At 46.4% G+C, this 25,969-nt stretch overlaps 1 protein-coding gene across 1 annotated transcript; it reads left to right on the top strand.

Annotated features, from left to right (window-relative positions):
* The first annotated feature begins 2,451 nt into the window (after positions 1–2,451).
* ZNF622 (zinc finger protein 622) lies at positions 2,452–23,896 on the top strand. The gene is made up of 7 exons (XM_060244311.1): positions 2,452–2,567; positions 6,579–7,184; positions 7,833–8,090; positions 17,073–17,235; positions 21,774–21,883; positions 22,664–22,807; positions 23,554–23,896. Exons 1-7 carry the CDS (start codon positions 2,543–2,545, stop codon positions 23,679–23,681), a joined length of 1,434 nt encoding a protein of 477 aa, XP_060100294.1. The 5' UTR covers positions 2,452–2,542; the 3' UTR covers positions 23,682–23,896.
* Positions 23,897–25,969: the final 2,073 nt, after the last annotated feature.

Raw genomic sequence — 25,969 nt, forward strand, 5'->3', positions numbered from 1 at the left:
AGGTATATGTAAGGTTTTGCCCAGAATCTATCACAAGACGTCTTGAGTAAATGCAGAAGCTTTAATGAAGAATCAGGTAGCAAACACTTGTAGCATGTGCACGCAAGACTACTTGTCTTGCCAGACTGACATAAAATGAAAGTTACAGTCCAAATATAGGTTATAGGTTAATGACCCATCATTTCTCCTGCCTAAACATCTCCTGCTCAAAAGTCTTTGAATTAGTTTCCAGTTGCCAGTTGTTACTCTTCTCCAAGGTTGTATTCCAACTGGCAGACATCTTCTGTTACCAGGGAGATGCGATTAGGCCCTTGCTTCCCACAGTGGCTTAACCTCCAATTTGGCCTCCTTTGTGACCAACAATATTCTACATAAACCTTAAAAGAATACAATGAATATACTGATGTTGTAATACATGGGTTAGTACAGTTGTAAATGTATGTGCATGAATACATGTAGGAACACCTAAAATAATACAGTTATAGATATATGAATATACGTTGCATAATCAGCAATGACAAGAGACAGTTTCTGAACCACACATTAGAGACAAATCCTTGTCTGGGACCTGTACCTGACAGTAGAAGCCTTTGTATGCAAGCACGTTCCTTCAGACACAGGGAAGCAGAATTCTCTCAGTCACTGCATATAGGAAGAGAGGGAATGGGGGGCTAGTTGCCAGGAAGGGCATTGTCGGCATTTACAATATTGGGGGCAAGTGAATAAGCCTGATATGGTGTGGTTGATGTTAGCTCCAGTGATTATATTTTCTGGGAGTACGTGGCAGCAAAGTTGGCATCTGGATTTATTGCAAGCTCTGGTATCAGTGTCCATATAAAAATTAAATGTTGTATTATTGTGGGTGAGGAGTGTTTGAGATTGCAGGGCTGTCTGTGTGCTAGAAAAGGTTTGCCCCCCAGTACTCATGAAAAAGAAATGTCATTATCCAGTAGACTCTGGTATACCATAACACAACCATACCAGACCAAAAAAGACAGATCACACCAAACTGATTCTAAAAGCCGCAAGGCTATTACAGGAAAAGGTGGCAACAATGCTGAGCTTTAGCCTCTGTGATCATCATGGTGGCATGCTGCTACAGCAGATTAACACTGAGTGCCAGATCTGGGGCAGCCACCCAGAGCCTTTCTAGAGCCGTCTCAAAGGGCCTTAATCCTAGTTCATTTATAATCTTATTTAGTCTTTTTGTATTCTATGTGTGAGGCCTGAGTCCAGTTGTTTGTAAAAAGCGATATTTGCAAGTTGTCTTTGAGCCTCTTGAATGTAGTCTGATCTATTTGGCTCTAGAATATCTGGTAAAACTGGCCTATTATTTGCAGTATCTAAATATTTGAATTTCTTTGGACCAATGACTGCAGACCTGTGCCAGTCACAGAAGATCTGTACCTGGGGTCACCACAAACAGTGAAATCTGTGAATCGGTGTGGGAGGGAAGACAGAGCTCTGTTACTGCAGGTTTTTTTTAATCCTGCAAAATGTAATGATGTAAGGATGACGGTGGTAGTAGTGGTGTGCTGGGTGTAAAAGGCTGGAAACTGTCATGTGATCAAACTGCAGACTTGAATAAGTGAAAGTGTGAATCACAAATTAATGAACAGCAAGGGTCTTTGTTTTAGCTATACACTGACAATATTTTTAAAGTATGCCTTCAAAAAAGTAACATATTTGGGAACATGTATATCACACAGGTCATAAGAACATAAGAGAAAGGGTTGCTGGATCAGGCCAATGTCCCATTCAGGCCAGCCTTCTGTGTCACACAGTGGCCAAAACCCAGGTGCCATCAGGAGGTCCACCAGTGGGACAAGAACTCCAGTAGCCCTCCATTCTTGCTCAAGCACCAAGACAGACATAATGTTCCATCTACACCTTGTGTCAAAGAGCCACTGATGGACCTCTGCTCCAGATGTTTACCCAGCCCCCTCTAGCAGCTGTCTATGCCTACAGTCCCCATCACCACTTCCTTTGAGCGAACAGGCAACACCTTCCTCACCAAGTTGCCAGGTCTGTGTTGGAAAATACCTGAAGACTTTGGGAGAGGGCGGGGTTTGAGGAGGGGAGGGGCCTCAGCGGGCTACAATGCCACAGAGTCCACCCTTCCAAGCAGCCATTTTCTCCAGAGGAGCGGGAGATCCCCAGGCCCCGCCTGGAGGCTGGCAACCCTCTAACTGCATTACAGCAAGTGCGCGCGCACCTGCCGAAGCCCGCAGACCCGGGGGGGGGGGAGCCTGGGGATTTGCGGGCGGAGGGGCTCAGTGGGCGGGGTACAGCGGCCCGGCCGGAGCCCGCCTTGCAAGAGGAGGAGGAGGAGGAGGAGGCGGCCACTGCCATGCGCAGTCGCAGCTCTCCCTCCCCGCCGAAGCAGCGCAGTCCTCCAGGCAGCAGGGGGCGCCTCCCGGGCCTCGCCTTCTCCCTCCCTCCCTCCCCCCCTGCCGGAAGAGGCCGGGCCCAGGGTCCTTTGCTGCTGCTTCCGCCACTCGCCGCCCGTCTTCCGGGTTGCTGCGGCCTTCCTCCCGGGACCATGAGCGGCCACTCGGCGGCCTCAGGTAGGAGGAGGCTCCTCTGCTCGGGGGTCCTGCCCTGGGAGGGGAGGGCTTTCTTCTCCCGCCGGGAGACAGACTGGCAACCCGGCCCCGCCTCCTCCAGGCGGGAGATCCCGGCTCCACGGGCGGGGCGGGGGGGATGGCTGCTCCCGCCCAGACCCCCCCCCTCCATAGGCGGGAGAAATGAGCCGCAGGCAGGGGCTTCCTGCTCCTCTGGATGGGAGTGGTTAGCAAAGCCTGGGGATATGGTAAAGCGAATGACAAGATTGCCCATAGGAAACAATGAGGGAGCCTGGCGTGCCCTTTGGATATAATGGGAGAGAAGATGGCCAGTTGACTTGCACGGGCTCCATTGCAGCACAAAAACAGCTGCAATAAAAATCTGGAATGGATTTTCCAGGAAAGTCACCACAGCCTACAAGTGCCAGGCACAGGTGTTTTTGGTTTGGATTGCCACTCCCTGGGACTAGTATGCCAGGGGAAAAGATAGACTGCCAGCCTCTAGCACTGGATTGCCAGGGGGAAAGGTAGTTTGCTAGCATCCCGGACTGGATTGCCAGGAGAAAATGCAGTTTGCCAGCCTCTGGCCTTGGATTGCCAGGGAAATCTGGCAATCCAGTGAATCACTTTACTCTGCATTGGTAAGACCTCACCTGGAGTCTTGTGTTCAGTTTTGGGCACCACATTTTAAGATGGATATAGACAAGCTGGAATGGGTCCAGAGGAGGGCGACGACGATGGAGAGAGGTTTGGAGACCAAGTCTTATGAAGAAAGATTGAAGGAGCTGGGGAGCCACCTGAAGAGGAGGCGGCTGAGAGGTGATAGGATCACCATCTTCATGTACTTGAAAGGCTGTCATATAGAGGATGGTGTGGAATTGTTTTCTGTGGCCCCAGAAGGTAGGACCAGAACCAGTGGGTTGAAATTTAATCAAAAGAGTTTCCGGCTCAACATTAGAAAGAACTTTCTGACTGTTACAGCGGTTCCTCAGTGGAACAGTCTTCCTCAGGAGATAGTGGGCTTTTCTTCCTTGGAAGATTTTAAATGGAGGCTAGATGGCCATCTGACAGCAATGAAGATCCTATGAATTTAGGGGGAGGTGTTTGTGAATTTCCTGCATTGTGCAGGGGGTTGGGCTAGATGACCCTGGAGATCCCTTCCAACTCTATGATTCTAGGGGAAAAGGTAATTTGCCAGCCAGTCTCTGGGACTGGATTGCCAGGGGGAAAGGTAGTTTTTCAGCCTCTAGCACTGGATTGGCAGGAGAAAAAGTAGTTTGCCAGCCTCTGGGACTGGATTGCCAGGGGAAAGAGTAGTTTGCCAGCCTCCCATACAGGATTGCCACTGGAAAAGGCTGGCAAACTGCCTTTTCCCCCTGGCAATCCAATCCAGTAGGCTGGCAAACTGCCTTTTCCCTTGGGAATCCAGTGCCACAGGCTGGCAAACTACCTTTCCCCCTGGCAATCCAGTGCTCGAGGCTGGCAGACTATCTTTTCCCATGCTAGTCCCAGGGAGTGGCAATCCAAACCAAAAACACCTGTGCCAGTGCCAGGGCTGTCAATCTACCCTGCCATCTGGCAATTCGATTCCAGAACTCTTGTAGGCTGTGTTGACTTTCCTAGAAAATCCATTCCAGATTTGTATTGCAGCCGGTTTTTGTGCTTCAATGTATTTCAATGGAGCCCATACAAGTCAATTGGCAGTCTTCTATCCCATTATATTCAATGGGCAATCCAGGCTCTCTCATTGTTTCCTATGGGCAATCTTGTCATTCACTTTAGTACATCCCCAAAGCCTCACATGCTTAAAAAGAAAAAAAACCTCAATAAGATTAAGGCTTGCAAAGATTGGCAACCATGCATTATGAGGAGGGGGGAGTGTGCCTGTGCACATACAGGCAGTACACTTTTCAGATAACTAAGCAGTGCTCCAGATGGTCTGTTTTGTCTTCCCTTTATTTACCTAGAGAACGCAAACTGCCTTTTTGATTGTAGTAGAATCACTCTCTTGTGAAATTAATGAATACTGGGTGGTGTCATAAGAACATAAAAAGAAAAAGAAGACTGCAGATTTATACCCCACCCTTCTCTCGGAATCAGAGACTCAGAGTGGCTCACAGTCTCCTATATCTTCATATGAGATATCTTCCTGTGAGGTGGGTGGGGCTGAAAGAGCTCTTATAGCAGCTGCACTTTTAAGGACAGCTCCTACCAGAGCTATGGCTGACCCAAGGCCATTCCAGCAGGTGCAGATGGAGGAGTGGGGAATCAAACCCGGTTCTCCCAGATAAGAGTCCACACACTTCACCTCTACACCAAACTGGCTCTCCGTGTTGGAGAGACGCCATATTGGATCAGGCCAGCGGTCGATCCAGTCCAACACTCTGTCACACAGTAGCCAAAAAGCCAGATGTCATCAGGAGGTCCACCGGTGGGGCCAGTAGTCCTCCCAATGTTCCCCCCCCCCAGTCATTGTTGCCACTCCAAGCAACTTATGTCAACATATCTCATTGGAAAAATAGGCAACCAGTGACTTTCCAAGCATCATTTGCATGTTAAGGTTAGAAACACATTTGTGCTTCTAAAACCGTGCTGATCACCCTCTCTTTGACAAAGTGAGGGTCTGTTGCAGTGCTGAAGCCTATGGAAAAGTATTATTTTGATCTGTTGTGTGTAAACTAGACTTTGAAACAAGGATCTAGAATGTCTGTCAATGGATGCCTTGGTCTCACAAATACCAGTTCAGAGTAGTAATGCTGTATCTGAGCTGTACCACTAAAGGAGGCAGAACACTGCTCCATGTCAACTCCCAAATCTCTGTGCATAGAAAACTGGCACATCAGAAAGGAATAAGGGCTGAGACACTGGTTTTCTGAATGGAGGGGGGAAAGTGTTTGGGAAGCATATGACCATTTCAGCCCATGCCTGCAGTGGTATGGCCCAGGAGGAAGTGCTGTTGGTGAGACCAGGGTATTAAGGATACCTCTGTGAGTCTTGTTGATTAGAGTATCAGCGTGGGTTAATAGATTCAGGCAGGTTGCAGTGTTGGTCTGAAGCAGAACTAAATTTGAGTCCAGTGGCACCTTTAAGACCAATAAAGTTTAATTCCAGGTAGAAGCTTTTGTGTGCCACTTGACTCAAACTTTGTTCAGTATGGATTCATATTTGTCTTTTACAGTCTCCTTCTAGCATTTAGTTCTTTATAAGGAGGGAACAGAATAGCAATAGGTTTCTTATTGTGTCAGTATACATCTTTTTGCAGTCTACAGTTTAGGCCAGAACTTGCTTAATGTGAGAGCCACATAAGGGGGCACCAGGTTGGGCCTCCCCCCCTTTCCCCAGGGCAATTGATACTGTCTTGGGGGAGAGGCCCTGGGAGCTGGGAAGAGGCCGCATATCTCCCAGCCACCCCTGCTTCCCCCACAGGCAAACCTGGAGGGTTGGGAAGGTGCACAGAGCAGCTGCCCAGCTGCTGTCACTCTGTTTCCAGAAGGCAGAGCGACAGCAAGTGGGTGACATGTGCCCCCCCTCCAGCTTTGCCCATGAGGGAGGGGCACCAGCTGCCCTGACCCTGCCACACATTTGGTTAGTCTTCAGGGTGCTACTGGGCTCTTGCTCTTCCCTACTCCAGCATTTACTGCCCATGATGCCCATGAGAGAGCTGGTTTGGTGTAGTGGTTAAGTGTGCGGACTCTTATCTGGGAGAACCGGGTTTGATTCCCCACTCCTCCACTTGCATCTACTAGCATGGCCTTGGGTCAGCCATAGCTCTGGCAGAGGTTGTCCTTGAAAGGACAGCTGCTGTGAGAGCCCTCTCCAGCCCCACCCACCTCACAGGGTGACTGTTGTGGGGGAGGAAGGTAAAGGAGATTGTGAGCCGCTCTGAGACTCTTCGGAGTGGAGGGCGGGATATAAATCCAATATCATCAATATCATCATCATGATGCTGCATTCCCAGGGCTTCTTCCTCCCTATCTGACTTCCGCTAGCATCTTTATTCATTTTCCTTTCCAGGCACTGCATCTTATACCTGCATCACCTGCCGTGTGGCCTTTAAGGATGCCGATGTCCAGCGTGCCCACTACAAGACTGACTGGCACCGGTACAACCTGAAGCGGAAGGTGGCCGAGATGCCTCCGGTCACTGCCGAGAACTTCCAGGAGAGGGTTCTTGCCCAGAGGGTGGGACTGGAGGAGCAGAGCAAGGCCACCGCCACATACTGCGCGTCTTGCAGCAAGCGGTTCTCCAATTTCAACGCCTATGAGAACCACCTCAAGTCCAAGAAGCACCTGGAGCTCGAAAAGAAAGCTGTTGAAGCAGTCAGCAAGAAGGTGGAGCTCTTGAATGAGAAGAACCTGGAGAAAGGGCTTGCTCAAGAGAATGTTGGCAAGGATGCCGTGAACGCTGCTATCCAGCAGGCCATCAAAGGCCAGCCATCGTCCTCACCCAAGAAGACCTCTGGGTCAGCTAGTGATGCTGCCAGTTCTCCAGTCGCTGCAGAAAGCCGCAGCTCACAGAGGAGCCGAGAGCGACTGGAGAAGCCTCCCCGAGTCCAGTGGTTTGAGCAGCAGGTCAAGAAGCTGGCCAGGGAGTCCGAGGAGGAAGAGGACATGGAGGAAGGTAACAGGGCATATGCAAAAAGGAGTTATATCAGTCAGATTTGCTGGATCTGGTGCAAAACTCATTTGTAGCAGAGGACTGTATTTTCTATCTTGTAGGCTTGCCTGAGAGACACATTTTCTTAAGCATGAACTGCGTGGAGTTGAGCCCCTCACAATCCCTGTTCAAGAGTGTTTCCCTCTTTCTGACTAAGCCTTGTCCAGCTTCCCCAAAATAACCATCTTGTGCCTGCCCGTTTCCTCTGCTCTCAAGCCAGGCTTGGGGGGGGGGGGGGGAGGCAGATTCTTTCCACAGACCATTTTTAATCTCCTGCTAAAAACATGGCAGGAAATGGCCAGATGGGAGAGATCCCGTAGGGTGGTGACTGGCCCCCCAAGAAATCCATCACAACTGCACGGAACTCTCTCCTTTGGCTGCTGCTGGACTTGCTAGTTTATCAGCTTCCTTTTGAACTGTGTTGCCCAGCTAGGAGAACCGAGCTCCCTGGGGTCTGAATTCCAGCCGCTGTTGGTGCTTATTTTGCACAACATATGAACTGGTTGCACTGAATTGTTTTCACACATCTATAATAGAATACATGTCCTTTTGTTGTTGGCTTTTTAAGTGTGGGAATGCAGCCTTTATTGTTACTGTAATTTGGTTTAAAAGGTTGGGAAGACATCGATTCAGATACAGGTGCAGAGTCTGAAGAAGAGCAGATGGAAGGAGATGGTGAGGAAGTGGGAGAGAAGGAGGCCGGGCAAGACGACCTCCGTGCTGAGGCCATCCCAGTGACAGACTGCTTGTTCTGCTCCCACCATTCCAGTTCCCTCATGAAGAATGTGGCCCACATGACAAAGGTGCACAGCTTCTTTATCCCAGACATCGAATATCTTGTGGATCTCAGAGGGCTGATTAAGTACTTAGGTAAGTCTGTGAAGGCTTTGTCACACTGGTCCGCATCATCTTTGAGAGAATAACACAGCATTCCTTAGCACTTTTTCATCAGAAAGTCTCCACTACACTGTGCTGTGAATGGGCAGAGCCAAAAAGAAGGAAGGATTTTCCTTGGGTGTTTTTCAGCAGAAAAACCATTGGTAGAGAAGGGAAGGGGTTTAAGAAGCCCATAACATTACAGCAGTCTTCTGAGGCACAGACACCAGCAGTGTTTTGCTTTTAAAAGGGTCCCTAAACCTTTGGCAGTCGGGGGGGGGGGTAGGGTGGCTATGCAAATCAGTGTGACCTAAGTGCGGCGCTCCTCAGTGAACAGAAGGCACACTGTACCTTGTTACTGGAACTTCTCAAAACCCATCTCTAAATAGGAACAAGAAAGAGATGACTGGAGGATTCCTTCTAGTTTTTGCACGGCTGCCCGTAGTCTCATGAGCTGAGCTGTACACATGCTCACTGGCTGTCTCACACCACTCATTTTGTCTGTGGGTGAGATGGGCTCACAGAAATGTGTCAGACAACATTTGTTCTCCTTGCCTGAGTGTACAGAGTGCTCCCTTAGTGTGCTGAAGGGTTTTCTGTGGGGGGTTCCCATCACTGTAAGTCTCCCCTTCCCCTCTATATGTCCTCTGTGTGTGTAACACAAAGGGACATCCCTTATTGTGCTTCCTATAACTGAGCTGGAATTTGTAGGATGTAAAGCAGGATTGTTGCTGGCATGACTTTGTGCCAGCACTGAGGGCATGACCAGGGCTGGGGAGGCTTAGATTGCCAACAGGGCTGTCTGTTTGTAGGCCAGTGTCAGAGTTGCATCTTGTGGTGCCGCTTGGCACTGGTCTGTCTACACTGGCATATTGTTCAGTTCAGGCTTAGTGGCCATCCTATTCAGAGGCACAGCTCAGAAGGAGATGCCTGCAGTGTCAAGTCTGCAGATTCAATGATGAGTCAGTGTGGATACAAAGACTCTATTTTATTGATACTGATACTTGTGGCCTAAGCCAGTTCTTGAAAAGACTAAAGTACATACAGTAGATACATTGCATATAAGGTATACTTCAAAGGGATTCCTACGGGGAGGGAGGATTGTGCAGAGGACATTCACACATAGATGTTACAAATACATTCTCATGTTGATTAGAGGCCCATTTGGCCTTGATACTCCCAGGCTCCTTCCTCTCCCCCAAGCCTGAGCTGAGAAGGCACAGATAAGACTTTTCACACATTACCATTTCAAAGCAGGAACATTCTCTAATGGGAGGGGGGATAGGAGAGGATGAGCTAGCAGCATTTGGTTATACTTTGGTTTTACCCAGCATGCTCTTTGGTTGAGCCAGAGTTGTAGACAGATTTGACATGCAGTGCAAATCCTGGATATGACTGTTCAAAGATCCTACTTTAGTTTTTTTGGGGGGGTGGGGCTCACTCCCAGATAAGCATTTTTAGTATTGTGGCCTCAAATGTGTTAATTGTGTAATGCAATCATGTAATTAACATAAGGCCTGTTAAGGAAGTTGCCAGATGTGCTGGAGAGCGCCACTTTCCACTCAGACCCCTGATCTCTCGCAAGGAGCCACGGCAGGAGCCAGCCCAGGCCTTTTTCAGTTGATCCAAAACTTCCTGTGTGTAAGGAAAACAAAGCACTTGTAAACAAATGATGAGTACAGTGTCCAAATTATTTATAAAGATACCTCATACAAATATATAGGAAGTTTCTATAAGGGGATGGATTCCACATTAATTTTCAGAAAAGTTCCAAGGAAAATGCAAAGAGTCCATTCAAAAAAGCTTCCCCTGGAACATTCAAACGCAAACAGTTCCATAAACTATCCAATCTCCCAAAATAAAAGCTCCAAAAGGTTCTCTACTCCCTTTACATTTCCGTCGACTTTGTATACCACGTTTCGCATGGAAGCTTCATCCAAGAGCCATCCTGTAACCATATATATATATATTTTAATTAATCAGATTTTTATTAACAGATTTTCAGTTTACAATAAAGAACACTGTAATCTGTCACCTCAAAAAATGCAGCCTTAGTGAGGATATAATAAACAAATTTTTAAAAGAAAAAGAAAAAGAAAGAGTAATCCATACAATAGAGAACCAAGGAGCAGCCATACAATTATACTGAAGAGCATCCAGTCAAAATACATTCTATTGACTGATTCTGCTGTAGGAATGTACAAACAACTGTCCCAATATTCTGTTAAGAAATCCAGTCAATCAAACTCAACTAATTAGAGCTCACAGTTTTTGTATTCAGACCAGAGGAGAGAAAGTGAGCCCAGAACATATTAGAAATAGAGCATATCATGATAAAAACGTTTTTTTGGGAGAATATTATGTTTGGTGAGATATTCCACCATTTGGAACCAGAACACAGTAAATTTTTCTTGAGTACATTCTGTCAGAGCATCAGCACTATAAGTTGAGATTTTACTTAGTAGGAAATAATCCCAGTCGGGTTCTCCAAGCATGTCTTGAAGGCAGAGCCTTGTCTTTCCAGCGTGCAGCAACCTCCAACCGTGCTGCTGCCAGCAAGAGGGCAATCCTGTCTACAGAGATGTTGTTGGATGGTGCATGGGGCCACCAACCGAACAGAACAGAAAGGGGGGGGGATTCTCCAGTGATTTCCTTAATTTCTTTTAATATAAGAACCCCAAAATTATGAATTTTAGGGCAGGACCACCACAGATGTATGAAGTCACCACCTTGTCCACAATCTTTCCAGCAGAAAGGGCTCCTAATAGCTTTCATGCTATATTTATTTATTTATTTATTTATTCGGGATTTGTATCCCGCCCTTCCCAGGAGTGGCTCAGGGCGGCTTCCAACAATAACAATTTAACAATTTAAATATAAACAATTAAATACTTCACATTTAAACATTAAAACCAATACATTTCAATTCATAAAAACAATGCAGCTTAAAACCAATAGAGTTGTTTAGGAGTATAATGCCAATGGGTAGCCATTTTTAGAGCCTGGATTTGTATGTTAAAAATTTTTGAAGTGAAATTGAAGGTTGTGGAGGAACGCCATCTTAGTTAATGTTGGTGCTTCGTTGGAAGGGAACATTAAACTACTAAAGCAGGCTTTGGCCTAGCCTCCCTTCATTCCCTCCTCCCTTCCAGAGTTAAACCAACGCCTCTAGGGGGAAAGCCTCCTAGAGGGGCAGGAAGTTCTTTAGCCTTCCCCTCATTGCCTCCCCCCTTCTGGAGTTAAACCAGCAACTCTAGGGAGAAAGCCTCCTAGAGGGGCAGGAAGTTCTTTTGTTTTATTTATTTGAGTTAGGCGGGAAAAGGCCAGTTCTCAGCTGGCGCTCAGGGAGAGAGGTTGCCAGCCTGTGGGCTCCTGCCTGTGGGACCCCAGGCAGTCATTCACAAGGTAGGGCCAGTTTACACCAGGGACGAGAGATGCGTTTAAATCCACCTTTTGTTTGTCCTTCTTGTTGCTGATCAGGTGCTGTGCTAAACTTTTACATGTAGCTGTTTTTGTTTTTATTTTTCTTTCTCTTATTAAACATTTTTACTGTTTTGAATGCTGGCAGTCAAACTCTGTACCACATAGATCCCCAACCGCTTAGACCACGCTGCTTTACCAAGGGGGCCCCGGGGAAGGGGGAAGGCCTGCAGTTGGATAAGGTGCCAATCCTCCAGGGGTTCCCCGAAGAAGTGCTGTGGTCTCTGTGATACCCAAGTACAGGGTGGCAGAGGTCCTTGAGGCCTGGCCTCATAACTGGAGAGGGGGATTGGGAGTCCTGTTCCTCTCAATCTGAACCCCTAGACTGAGCAGGTGGTGGCAGCGAGCCCAAGTGGCCGGAGGAGAAATAGCTCCCTCCAGGAGTTGGCGACTCAATAGGAAGTTGACGGGACCGGGTCTGAAGGCAGAATCGGGCCGGTTCCGTCACAAAGGTATTCCAAAGTTGATCCCAATCCTCCTCTGTTATTCTATTTTGACAGTCTTCTTGCCATAATTTTAAATAATGTGGTATTTTTTTCTTTGGTATCACCTAGGAGTATTTTATACAGTTTTGACACCAGTCCTGAATCATTAGATTTTTGATTCTTTAGCACGATTTCAAAAGCTGTAAAGGGTCTGATTGAGTTTTTATGAAGAACCATTGTGATTACCAGATGCCAGAGTTGAAAATAACGGAACCAAGGGATTGGTTCCCTCAATTTGGTCTCAAGATTAGATTTTCCCATTACTTTCACTTTGTCTAAAAGATCTATAAATCTAGTTATAATAATAATAATAAACTTTTATTTATATCCCGCCCTCCCCGCCGAGGCAGGCTCAGGGCGGCTCACAAGACATGGAGTGTGCCATGATTATGATAAATACATTATACAATAAAATACATTTAAATAAATTAATTAAAACCACAACAGTTAAAGGTGCTATAGTACAACACAGTATATATCAGATGGCTAGGATTCCATCTTGTAGGCCATTTGGAAAAGGACAGTTTTACAGGCCCTGCGGAACTGATTATAGTCCCACAGGGCTCGAATCTAGTTATGCCCTTCTGATGCCAGTTCTCAAAAGCCTGTAATTCTCTACCTGGAGGGAACCATGCTTGGCTCAAAAAAGTTGAGGTTTGTGAAATTCCAGGAAGTAAAAGTCTCCGTTTTTTGTCCCAGATGTTTAATGAGGACTCCAAAAAGGATTGGCTATTGGCAGTTTGTGCCTGTGCTTAGGAAGATTCCAAAAGCAGTCTTCCCCAGAGCATGGGGAAGTGTGAGTACCCTCTATTTGTCTCCAACTATCTGGAGGCTCATAAGAAAACCCTTGTATAATGTTTGCAATATTGGAGGCCTCGTAGTATAGCATTAAATTAGGCATATCCAAACCCCCCTTCTTTGCAGGTTTATACAGAGTGGTAGCAGAAATTCTGTGTTTCCTATAGGCCCAGAAAAAAAATCTACAATCAGTTTCTGCCATGGAAGCATTGTAGATTTCGGGATGTGCACTGAAAGGGATCGAAAAAGAAAAAGATATTTGGGCAAGATAAACATTTTTGTCAAGTGTAGCTTATCAGCCCAGGAGAAATTCATCTTAGACCATTTTTTCAATTGTGCCTTCACATTCTGTGTTACCTTCTCAAAATTATATTGGATCAGTTTAGAAAGATCTAAGGAAACCTGGACTCCTAAATGATGCCAGGAGTCTGTAATCCAGTTAAAATTATATTGGGATTTAAGGATGCCAGCAACAGTATCAGAAAGTCCAATTGGAAACAATTCTGTTTTCCTTTGGTTAATGTGTAGACCTGAGATCTCTGAAAAGTCAGATACAGTTGATAGTAAAGCGGGAATAGAATCTGTAGGGTTCAGAATATATAATACAAGATCATCTGCATATAGACTAACCTTATGCACAGTGTTACCTCTCTTGAGTCCCCTCAGTAAGGGAGTTACCCCTTATTGCCTGTGCAAGAGGCTCCATGGCCGGGGCGAAGAGCAGAGGCGATGGGGCATTCCTGCCGAGTGCCTCTTTGAAGGACACATTTATGTGAGGAAGCGCCATTTGTTTTTATTGTGGCCGAAGGGTTAGCATAAATTGCCTCAATGGCATTTAGAAAGTTAAGAGCCAAAATTCATCAGCAATAAAAGGAATTTCAGGTAACATATCAAGGGAGTCAAAAGCTTTTTCGATGTCCAAGGCTAGTATCATAGCTTCCATTTTATGATTTTTACGATGATTAATCACATTTAAGTTTCTTCTGACATTGTCAGTCAGTGATCTCTGAGGAATAAAACCTGTTTGATCTGAACAGACATAGTCTGGGATTATTTTTCGTAGTCTATTGGCAAGAAATTTTGTAAAGATTTTAGCATCCACATTTAATAAAGCTGTTGGATGATGGGTTTGTCAGGTCCTTGTGCTCTTTTGGGATCAGTATCAGATTGGCCTCTGACCAAGTCGGCGGGAGTTCTTTATGTTCTAAAATGTAATTGCATAATGATGCCATTGAAACAGCCAACTCAGAATTGACAACTCTATAAAATTCAGGACCGAACCCATCATTGACTGGGGCCGTGTGAGATTTTAATTGCTTTATTGTATCCTGAATTTCTTGTTTAGTTATAGGTTGGTCCAAAAAAGATTTGTGTGAATCAGATAGTGTTTTGAAACTTGCAGATGAAAGGAGATGATTTTTAATGGGCTGGGCGTCTATTTGTGTAGCCGCATAAAGGGACTTATAATAAACTGCAAGAACCTTAACAATCTTATTTGTTCCAGTCTGCAGCTGCCCTGAGCTGTCTTTTAGTTGGTGAATATGCCTCATTGATCTTTTTTCCTTCACCCTCCAGGAGAGTATCTTTAAGTTTCTGAGAGTTTTTTGCCAAAAGTGTTGTTTCATGTAGAGTAAGTTCTTCTGAATGCAAGACGTCTCAAGTGTCTCAAGAACTTTCCGTTCTGCTTTTATATATATTTTTTGCTACCAGTCTTCTTGTGAGCTTCCTCCTTTGACTTTATGGGTTGTGTTAAGGATTTAACTTTCTGCTCCCTATCCTGTTTTAGGTGAGAAGCCAAAGAAATTGACATGCCTCGGAGGATGGCTTGTAGAGCCTCCCATTTTGTCAGTAGAGGAACTTGACAATCAATGTTATCAGCCCAATAATTTTTAATTGCAGTGGAGAGTTTATTTTTGTAATTTTCCTGAAATAAAACAGATTTATTAAATACCCAATTGTATTCATGCTGCTAAGTCCCCAATCCTGTCAGTTTGCAATTCACATGGACATGGTCAGACCACATAGTGATTCCTATGTCAGAGGAAACCAGATTATCCACCAAGGATTATGAGATCAGAACATAGTCAATCCTAGTGTGAGTGTTAAAGCGGGAAGAGAAAAAAGTGTAGTCTCTGTCTCAGTGGCGTGAATGTCTCCATACATCACAGAGTCTATATTTTTCCAACAGAGTATGCAGTTTAGTTTTGGCATCAGTTTTTTGTTGCTGCTGCCGAATTGGTTTGCCTGACCTGTCCAAATGAAAGTTCACCCTCTGTCACAAATGTTGTTAGGCTTGAAGGTTCTACTCTTTCCTACTGCACCTAGAAGGATACCTCCTAATTTTCATGAGGGAACCATTGCTTCTCAACTAAAGAATCCGAAGAAGTGTGCATGCACACGAAAGCTTATATCTTGAATAAAACTTTGTTGGTCTTAAAGGTGCCACTGGACTCATCTGTTGTCCTTTGGACTTGGCTGTTCCCTTGTGGCTGACCTTTTCCCCTCTCACTTAAACCACTACGCTGTGTATGCCCACAGACTGGACAACAAGTAGCTCATTGCCCTACCTTGCTGGACTGAATGGGGGGGGAAAGATCAGAAAGAGGTAGGACAGAAACTGTACCAGAATCTCAGAGGAAAACTGTGAACGTTTCATTGAGAACTAAGCTCTGTCTAACCAGTGGTTACAGATGGAATAAGACAGCATCTAGCTGGAACTATGCCTGGCTGTGTACAACATACTCTTATTGAAAACTAAGAATTTCCATTTGTTGTGAATTCAGTTTAAAACTGTACTCAAGAGTTTAAGATCCATTAATATTATTATTATTATTATTATTAATCACTGAAGTTTGATAATGCCAAGTTCGATTATTTCCCACAAAGCTGTTAACTCCTAATTTTTCTAGCGCTGGGTAGCAAAAACTCCGGGACAGGTGCTCAGGCAGCACAGGGGCATCAGCTGGCAGTTTTCTCTGAATTGTTGGATACATTTGCGGTTTTGCATGTAAAGAACTAAGACATGTATAACTTTTCAATTCCATAAATGTGTCAAATATTGCAATTTTATTCGCTAAGTTATAAACGTTTTATGTTGTTAACATAAGTTTCATGTTAACACAGTAAAACTGGTTTATGTTTGATAGGACAGCAAGTATTGCATCTGTGTCCATTTTTCCACAAATTTCTTTTGCCCCCCCCCCCCCCCAGCTTCAAAATTTTTGGAAACTTTACATCTCTAGTTACAGTACACAGCTTGTTCAAATATAAAATGCTGGATATTTCCTGGCATATTTTCTAAAGTTCTAGTATTCTAGCATAGGCTAGATTCAGTGAGCTACATGCAAATCTGTTATGAAGAGAAAGTTTTTATACCCTGCTTTTCTCTCATTTAAGGAGTGTCAAAGCTGCTTACAACTGCATTCCCTTTCTCTCCCTGCAGCAGTGGCAGGTGGGGCTGAGAGAGCTGTGACTGGCTCAAGGTCACCCAGCAGGCTTCAGGCTGAGGAGGCGGGGGGGGGGGGGTCAAGCCTGATTCTCCGGATTAGAATCCGCCACTCTTAACCACTCTGCTACACTGGCTGTCTTATGTTTGTGGGAAGCAAAGAATGCTGTAGACGGGGCTTTTTTTGTAGCAGGAACTCCTTTGCATATTAGGCCACACCCTCCTGATGTAGCCAGTCCTCCTGGAGCTTACAGGAGACCCTGTGCTAAAAATCCTGTAAGCTCTTGAAGGATTGGCTACATCAGGGGTGTGTGGTCTAATATGCAAAGGAGTTCCTGCTACAAAAAAAGCCCTTTCTAGAAGTGTTTACCAAAATACATAACAGAAGACAATCTTGGGCTAGCAGGAGCAATTCTTTGGGTTTATTCACATGTCTTTCTTTCATTACTTGATGAAATCTATGCTTAGGCAGGAACGGATGAACAATGCCTGTAGACTCCAGGGCTCCCACGCAATCAAATTTGTCGCCATCTTGGATAGTCAAATAGAAATTCCCCGGGGGGGTAGTTTGTACCATTCCGCTGTCTGAATTTATTTTTTTTATGTAGGCATTTCTGCCAGATATGCAAGTAGAATAAGAGATTTCCCAGCATAAAGACTTGTTTGTGTTTGCCTCAGTTCTTGTCGGATTGTAGAGTTAGCCCGGCAGAGGTATTAAATTTGGTGTAAGATGTGTGTGTAACCCCTCTGTCCCCTCACGACCTGCAGGAGAGAAGGTTGGAGTTGGAAAGGTCTGTCTCTGGTGCAACGAGAAGGGGAAATCCTTCTACACCACAGAATCTGTGCGGGCGCACATGCACGACAAAAGCCACTGCAAGCTCTTCACCGAAGGAGATGCTGCCCTGGAGTTTGCTGACTTCTATGATTTCAGGTGGGAAATGATAACAGCCAGCTATGTTTTAGATTGGAAACAGTCAACATTTATACTTTGGCCAATAAAAATGTTAACCTGTGTTACTTGGAAGCTGTTTTCAGATGGCTCTGTGTCCTACTGCTCGGGTGTCTTGTGCTGCTTCCCTCTTCCTGTCCAGCAGGGTGATTATGGTGCCAGAAGGAATGCGTCCTGCAGCCTGCCCCAGAATCCTGGCAGGCAGCCAGTGGAGTGGCATGGGCCTGGAGCCTTGCCCAGAACAATCCATCTGGCCTTTGAAGTTGGTGTCTGCTTCTGTGAAGTTTTTCTAGCCCTGTTTGCAGCAGTGGGAAGTGGCTGGCTAGAGATGAGCTTGGGCTGGTCGGGGTAGAGAGGGGGTTTGATCCTTCTGTTGGGGGGGCAGGAAAGAGTCGTGGGCAGCAGGGGCAAGCACCTCAGGCAGCATTTAGATAAGTAATTTCCTGAGCAAACAAATGAAGTTCTAGAATTTTGTACCAGTTAATGGACCAGTAATATATTCCAAGCACTGGGAAGGGTCTTTGCCTGGAAGTTTCCCCCAAATAAACCTTACTGAAATGAAGGGGAAGTGCACAGGCTAGTTTGGGATTTTATAAAAAGGAATTTCATAGCTGATTGTACCTATGGTTTTAGATTGTCCTACAAGTCTTTCACACCAGGGGGCTGATATCCATTGTGGGGTAGGCTTTTAAGTGTCTCCTAGACGTTGCTCCCTTACATGTTCGGTGGGCCGTTGTGTTGGCCTGAAGCAGCAGAACAAAGCTTGAATCAGGGGCACCTTGGAGACCAACAGTGTTTTATTCAGGGTGTGCACTTTCATGTGCATGCACACTTCTTCAGATACATTGAAATGGAAGTTGCCAGGCCATATGAATAGGTCGAGAGTAAGCAACAAATTAGCATACAGCATAATAAAGGTGCTTAATGGATGCAAGGCCAAACTGGAACAAACTTTTTTGTGAGGTTGATGGATTTCCACTTGACTCAATGTGTGCCTTCCATGAAGATAGATTCAGGTGGATTTTGATCTTGATAGGAATACAGAGTGATTGGCTTGAAAACTCAACTTTGTGGAACCCACCATAAGAATGTAAGAAGAGCCCTGCTGGGTCAAACCTCTGGTCCATGTAGACCAGCTCATCTGGAGGGCCAACGTCTTTTCTGTGTGTTGGTTTTTACTAACTCCTTAAGCTGTAATGTTTCTAGGGGGAGAGCAAGCAAACATGCAGCTGAAAAGTGAGTGGTTAAAACCAATAGCCCATTAGCATCCAGAGGACATTTTAAGGCTGACAATGTAGCGCTATTCCGGGAGCCAGTTGCCTGGGATCTAAGGCTGCATTTACCATGGGCTGAACGGGAGGCAGCTTCCCTCTGCACACTGCTTGGATTACCATATGCCTCTTGTATGGCTGAAACGATTCCCCTCCGCGGATCATGGCAGCCGTGTCAGTTATGTGGCTGCTTGTCCTGAGGTGGTGATGGGGGGGGGGGGATTGCAGTCGCTCAGTTGATTGTTCCCTTATTTTCCATGCACCTTTTGAAGAATCACCTTTTCTTGGACACACACGCAAAATGTCCTGGGTGTTGAAAATTAGTACATCAGGGTGGGCAGCAGGCAGGAACGTCTCTCTGATGTCAGTTTTCAGAATGTGGGAGTTTTGTGTAGAGCGGTGGGTTGGTTTGGTTAGAAGCTGCAGTCTAACATGATCCAGACCTAAATGGGCTGCGCTGCATGGCTACTCTGAACATGAAGACCCACTGCAAGCATGGTGAGAGATCTCGGGATCAAGCTTCATTCAAAGTATGAACTAATTAAGGGGTTAAGGTTTCACCTGGAAGCCACTTAATTCATTTTAAGCTGATCAGCATCTCACATTTTTATGCGCTAATGGGTTTTAAGTCACAACTGCTGTATGTTTTTCTTATGTTTTAAGAACATATGAGAAGCCATATTGGATCATGCTATGGGCCATCCAGTCCAACCCTCTGTGTCACACAGTGGCCAAAAACCCCAGGTGCCATCAGGAGGTCCACCAGTGGGGCCAGGACACTAGAAGCCCACCCACTGTGCCCCCCCAAGCACCAAGAATACAGAGCATCCCTGCCCCAGACAGAGTTCCATCAATACATTGTGGCTAATGGCCACTGATGGATCTCTGTTCCATATGCTTACCCAGTCCCCTCTTGAAGCTGGTGATGCCTCCTGCTTCCTGTGGCAATGAAGTCCCATGTGTTAATCACCCTTTGGGTGAAGGTAAAGAAAACCAAGCTGGATTAGTCCAAAGGCCAATCAAGTTCTCACTGCTGCCTCCAGGAAGTTCACAAGCAGGATGAGTGCAGCACCCCATGCTCCCAGCAGCTGATCTAGAGGCAATAATAATAATATTTAATTTATATCCCATCCTCCCCGCCGAAGCAGGCTCAGGGCGGCTCACAGCATAAAAACACTTCAATAATAAAACAATGCATATTATAAATCACACAATATAAATCATATATAAGTCATACATTAAAACCGTCTAAATTGGTTTGGGGCTAAAAGCTTGATGTTATGCATTTTACAGTTTTTCTGTGGTGACGATATTCCTTCTACAGTAGATTCCTTCTTAAGTATAGGCCAGCTGGAAAAGAGTAGTCTTGCGGGCCCCGCGAAACTGGGCAAGGCTCCGTAAGGCCCGCACCTCCTCTGGCAGTTGGTTCCACCAGTGGCGGGGGGGGGGGGGACTATAATCGAGAAGGCCCTTTCTCTGGTGACTTTCAGCTTGGCCTCCCTCGGCCCAGGGATTACCAATAGATTTTGAGAACCAGATTGCAGTACCCTCTGGGGAATATATGGGGAGAGGATGGTCCCTAAGGTAGGCAGGTCCTTGGCCATATAGGGCTTTAAAGGTGATGACCAGCACCTTGAAACGAATCCGGGACACTATTGGCAGCCAGTGCAGTTCTCACAGCCCCAGCTGTATGTGCTTCCATCTAGGGAGCCAAGTAACAGCCTGGCTGCTGTGTTCTGCACTAGTTGTAGTTTCCGGGTTCGGCACAGGGGCAGCCCCACGTAGAGGGCAATACAGTAGTCCATCCTCGAGGTGACCGTTGCATGGATCACTAGTGCCAGGTTGTCGTGGTCCAGGAAGGAGACCAACTGCTTCACCCACCTATGATGAAAAAAAAGCGGATTTAGCAGTGGCTGCTATCTGGGCCTCCATTGACAGGGCAGGCTCCAGTAGCACCCCCAAACTCTTGACCTTGCGCGCCGTTTTCAATGGTGCACCGTCAAACGCTGGTAGCGGAATTTCCCTTCCAAGACCGCCCCGACTTAGGCAAAAGACCTCTGTCTTCGCTGGCTTCACTTCAACCTACTCAGCCTGAGCCATCGTGCCACAGCCTGCGGCACCAGATATAGATTTTCTGGGGCACAGTCAGGCTGTTCGTCCATTAGTAGATAGAGTTGGGTGTCATCAGCATATTGGTGACAACCCAACCCATACCCCCGGGCAATCTGGGCAAGGGGGCGCATGTAGATGTTGAACAACATTGGGGAGAGCACCGCCCCCTGTGGCACCCCACAGTTAAGCGGGTACCTCTGGGACAGGTCTCCCCCAATTGCCACCCTTTGTCCCCGACCATGATGGAAAGAGGAAAGCCATTGCAAGGCCGACCCTGAATCCCCGCGTCGGCAAGGCGGTGGGTCAGTAGCCGATGGTCGACTGTATTGAACACAGCCGATAGGTCTAACAACATCAGCACCGCTGAGCTGCCTCGATCCAGATGCCACTGGAGGTCATCCACCAGGGCAACCAGCACTGTCTCTGTCCCATGACCTGGGCGAAAGCTGGATTGGTGGGTGTCTAAAGCCATAGGAGGGAGGAGAGACCCATCATGGCTCGTTATTTCACCACACACCACACTTAATTTTGTAGGTCTCTGTCATGTCATCCCTTAGAGAGGGGCCGTGGCTCAGTGGCAGAGCCTTTGCTTGGCACACAGATAGTCCCCGGTTCAGTCCCCAGCATCTGCAGTTAAAAAGTCTTGCAATAGGTGATGTGAAAAAGACCTCTGCCTGAGACCCAGGAGAGCTGCTGCCAGTCTGAGTAGACAAGACTGACTTTAAAGGACCCAGGGGGGCTGATTCAGTAGAAGGCAGCCTCATGTATTCATGTATACTCACTTTTCCCCTAACAAAACAGCCCTCAGTGCTTTGACGAAGCCTCCTGATTGTTTTGGTGGTTCTTTTCTGCACCTTTTAAGGCAACTTTGGCAAGCGACATACAAATTTTCTGAATACTAAATGGTATATTTCACAACCGTGTGGGAATTGCTTATGTAGTCCATCTGTGCATGTCATAACAGGTCTGTGGGATATCACTTGCCAGAGTCTTTCACTGGAGCCTTGGGATTGTCACTGGCAAATGCGCAAGCGGCACAGCTCCTAGTGCAGCTGAGAGGGCAGGCTTTGTTAGGAAACCAGATCTCATCCTTCGTTTTTGTTCGTGACGTGAAGTATTGCTATTCTTGGTTCATAGGAGCAGCTACCCCGACTATCAGGAAGGAGAGGATGTGGAAATGTCTCCAGACCCGCCAGAGAAGAATGTAGAGTATGATGATGAATCTATGGAGTTAATTTTGCCATCGGGTAACTATATTGCTTGAATAAAACCTCCCAGGTGTACTTTCTTGCAGGGATAGGAAGGCTAGCAGGCCGTCTCCTGGCCAACTTAATTGTGCCCCATCTGAACTTGTCCTTTGTTGTCTTATTGCAACATTGGAGCCCCGACCTTTCTGGCTGCCCGTTGGTCCACCCATCCTGGCCCAGAGGTGCCTGTGCCCCCTTCTGTGGGGGGAAAGGTCTGCCTGCTTTTCCCTGGACTGTTCCAGCACTTGCTGCTAGTCTGAGAATCAGCCACTGGGAGCTCCCAGCCCAACCTGGCCCAAAGGAATGTTTGCAGAGGCAAGATGCTGGTGCCAGTCTGTGGACAAGAAGAGATGCCCCAGCCAGCAGGTCCTTTGGGAGAGGAATGTTTTGGATCCATCCAAGCTGGTGTCGCTGGGGATCTTGGTCTTTTCTAAAAAGGATGGGCCCACATTCCTGCCTAGTGACTTCCATGTCTTCTTGGGCCAGGCTCGCAATCTGCTCTGGACCATATTGACTCAGAAGCAGGTCTTTCACTGGGGTGCAGGGAGCATGTCTTGAAATTCCAGGTGTGCCCCTTAGGCCAGGCTTCTGTTGCTGCTTCTCTTTACCCCTGGGGGAATTTGCAGCTCCTTCGATGCCTTTGGGAGACACCAGATTCCCCAGTCCTGTCATCTGCCAAGGAGTCGCCAGTGATAGCCCAGCCACTCCTCACCGGTTTGTCTTGGAAGTTGTCCCACTTCAGCTGCTGCTTTTAATATCCCGGCGTTCTTTCTTCCAAAGGTGCCAGGATAGGTCACCGTTCCTTGATGAGATACTACAAGCAGAGATTTGGCTCCTCACAGGTGGTGGCTGTGGGTAAAAACCAGCGGAGAGTGGGCAGACTTCTGCAGCAGTACAAAGCTCTGGGCTGGACTAGCAGCACAGGTAGGCAAACAGAATTGATGTGTTGCTCTTTCTTGCCCTGGGGAGGCATCTTGCTGAACCCCAAGTGCTGCAGCTCCCAGTCGAGTGCTGGCCGATGGCCTGTGCCTCCTCCCCCATAAGATGGTCTTTGTTTCCAAAGAACGGAGGACCCTGGATCCAGGTGCTCTTTACAGTCTTTTGTCATCTGTCTGGCACTCTTGATCAGGTATTCTGACTTTCTCCAAGTATTTAAGTGCCTACTTATGATATTCTTTGGGGATTTCCAGAGGTGCCTAGATGGCTGTATAATATGGGGCTGTAGAAGCAGCTTAAGGCAATTATGTTGATCAATTTGAAGCTCCAAAATGGTGGATCTGATGGATGCACGATAGCTGCCAAATGTTTCCAGTCTTACTTGCCAGGAAAAAATGTACATGTCTCCCATTTCACAATGTAAGAAGAATCAGGCACTTTGTTCCTCATTGGTATGAGGAGATAATGACTGGGGTGTGTAGTGATTAAGAGTGGTAGCTTCTAATCTGGAGAGCTGGGTTCGATTCCCCATTCCTCCTCCACACAAAGCCTGCTGGTTGACTTTAGGCCAGTCACAGTTCCCTCAGAACTCTCTCAGCCCCACCTGCCTCACAAAATGCCTGTTGTGGGAAGAGGAGGGGAAGGAGATTGTAAACCACTTAGAGGCTCCTTAAGGCAGAGAGAAATTGGTATAAAAACTAACTCTTCTTCCCCGGCTCCATTTCCCCCTCCAGGGTCAGGGCAGGCTCGTGGGCGTGACATGCAGTACCTTCAGCAGATGAAAGCAAAGTGGGTGCTGAAGACCAGCTTGAAGAACAACGCCACAAAGCAGATGCATTTCCGTGCACAAGTCCGGTTCTGAGAAGCCTTCCGGACATGGGGGGGGGGGGGACTCGTCTTGTTCTCATGGCAACAGAAGAGAAGGGAGTCCAGTAGTTTGTCACCATGGCGCTGAAATGGAGGCTGGTGCCTTTGTCAGGGGCTCTGTATATGCTGCTAACTCAGAAGGAGGCTTTCTAGTCCCAGACAACTCTGCCTTTCAGATTTCAACTCAATAAAGCCTATGCTGAAATGGTTTATGTTGCTGATTAGTCCTGATAGTATCTCCCTGAGTTTGCACAGTTTGTTCCAGCCCAGTTACAGATTGTATTTGGTGCTTAACAGTGGTGATGCGAGACACCTCAGTCTTCAAACTGCTTTGTGTGCATTCTGAGTACAACAGAGAGGTATTAGCCCCACAGCACAAATTGCACAGCAGGGTGGAGGCCGAGGTCAGACTTGGATGCCACATTTATTGGCTCACGTGGCCCCATCAGCTTCTGTCCCCTCAATCAAATTTGGCATCATTCAGAGAATAATCCACACATGCAGAGCAGTGAGAAGCTGTTATGTCATGAGCAGGCCTCATAGAGATCTCTGACAGCCTGGGCATTGCCATGGCTCCTGTTTTGAGTGAAAGCGGGCTGAAGATGCTCAGAAGTCTCTCCCATAAATTCATGCTCTTCCATTGGATTGACTCATCATTTCAAAAGTCTTGACATGCAGGCCCCAGTTGATTCTAACAGAATTTATGGACTTGGTCCAAGTCGAAAGAAGTCCTTTTCTCCCTTTCTCACAATACAAGAACTCGTGGGCATCAATGAAATTGCTGAGCAGTCAGGTTAAAACAGATAAAAGGAAGTCCTTCTTCACCCAAAGGGTGATTAACATGTGGAATTCACTGCCACAGGAGGTGGTGGTGGCCACAAGCATAGCCAGCTTCAAGAGGGGATTGGATAAAAATATGGAGCAGAGGTCCATCAGTGGCTATTAGCCACAGTATATATGTGTGTGTGTGTGTGTATATGTATGTATGTATATGTGTGTGTGTGTGTATACACACACACACACACACATATTGGCCACTGTGTGACACCGAGTGTTGGACTGGATGGGCCATTGGCCTGATCCAACATGGCTTCTCTTATGTTCTTATGAGTGCTTAAGGCCAGAACGTGATCTGTTGGAATGACTGCTGTCCGTGTGCAGTTAAGGCACCGGGTGGGAGCTGCTTCCCTGGTCCCTCAACATGGTTCTGTGGAATGGCATCCGAAAGAAAACCAGAGGAACAGAAGCTGCTGGAGGCCTTCAGTGCCCCTCTTGTCATAGGCATTCCTCTGTTTGTCAATACGCATTTTCAGTAATAACGAAGCAAGGTCACTTCCAACATCCGAAAGAGGCCTCGCTAAAGGCAAACACGGTGCTATTTTGGGCATTCTTGCATTGGAGCTTTCGCACATTGTCTACCTATTGATATGCATCAAAGCAGAGATTTGGGCTGCTATGGAGAGGTGAATGGCTGCCTATGTAATGTGACCTTTCTCTGTGAAGTTTTCGGATGCGTACAGTTAGCATGCATCCTTCTCAGTTGTGCTTTTCAACAGATTGCAAACTGATGCTGGATTATTTTATGTACACCTGACTATACCTTCAATAACCCAAACAATCAGGAACTTTATGCAGGTAAACTTTATTCCACTTAAGCTTTGAATCCAAATGGAAGGCTTAAAGATACATAAACTCAGAAGGCAAAAACAGAAGATATCAGTAGTGTCATTCTGGATACGATAGAAGGTCATGCATTTTAATATTCAGATAATAATAATAATAATAATAATAATAAATTTATCTTTGTATCCCGCCCTCCCCCGCCAGAGGCGGGCTCAGGGCGGCTCACAGACATGGAATTCCATGATTCAAGTAAAACAATGTAAACAACAGTTTTAAATATAATCAATTACATAATAAATTATTTAAAATAAACTCTACCCAAACTCTCATAGCTAAGCTTACCATATTTTATAATCTAATACCTTTAAGGAGCATTAAATCTATGAAAACTTAAGTTCCAGTCTACAATAGAGCTGTGCTCTGTGTTCCAAGTTTGAGCATTTAGGCTATGTTTGAAGCCTCAAACAGGAGATAGCAGGAAATCAACAAAGGCTGTTAATTTCTTCGTGTGGCCGACAGAGAGACCCCTGTCTCTCGTGCAAGCCAGCAGTTTCTGCTCAAAAACCCAGGGCTTTTAAAGACTTTCCCTGGAAAACTTTTATCACTTATCTCTATTTCATCTGATATTATGAATTCCAGTAGCTCCAGATCCAGATGGCC

This window comes from Heteronotia binoei, chromosome 7 (genome assembly GCF_032191835.1).
Source record: "Heteronotia binoei isolate CCM8104 ecotype False Entrance Well chromosome 7, APGP_CSIRO_Hbin_v1, whole genome shotgun sequence".
Lineage (NCBI taxonomy): Eukaryota > Metazoa > Chordata > Lepidosauria > Squamata > Gekkonidae > Heteronotia > Heteronotia binoei.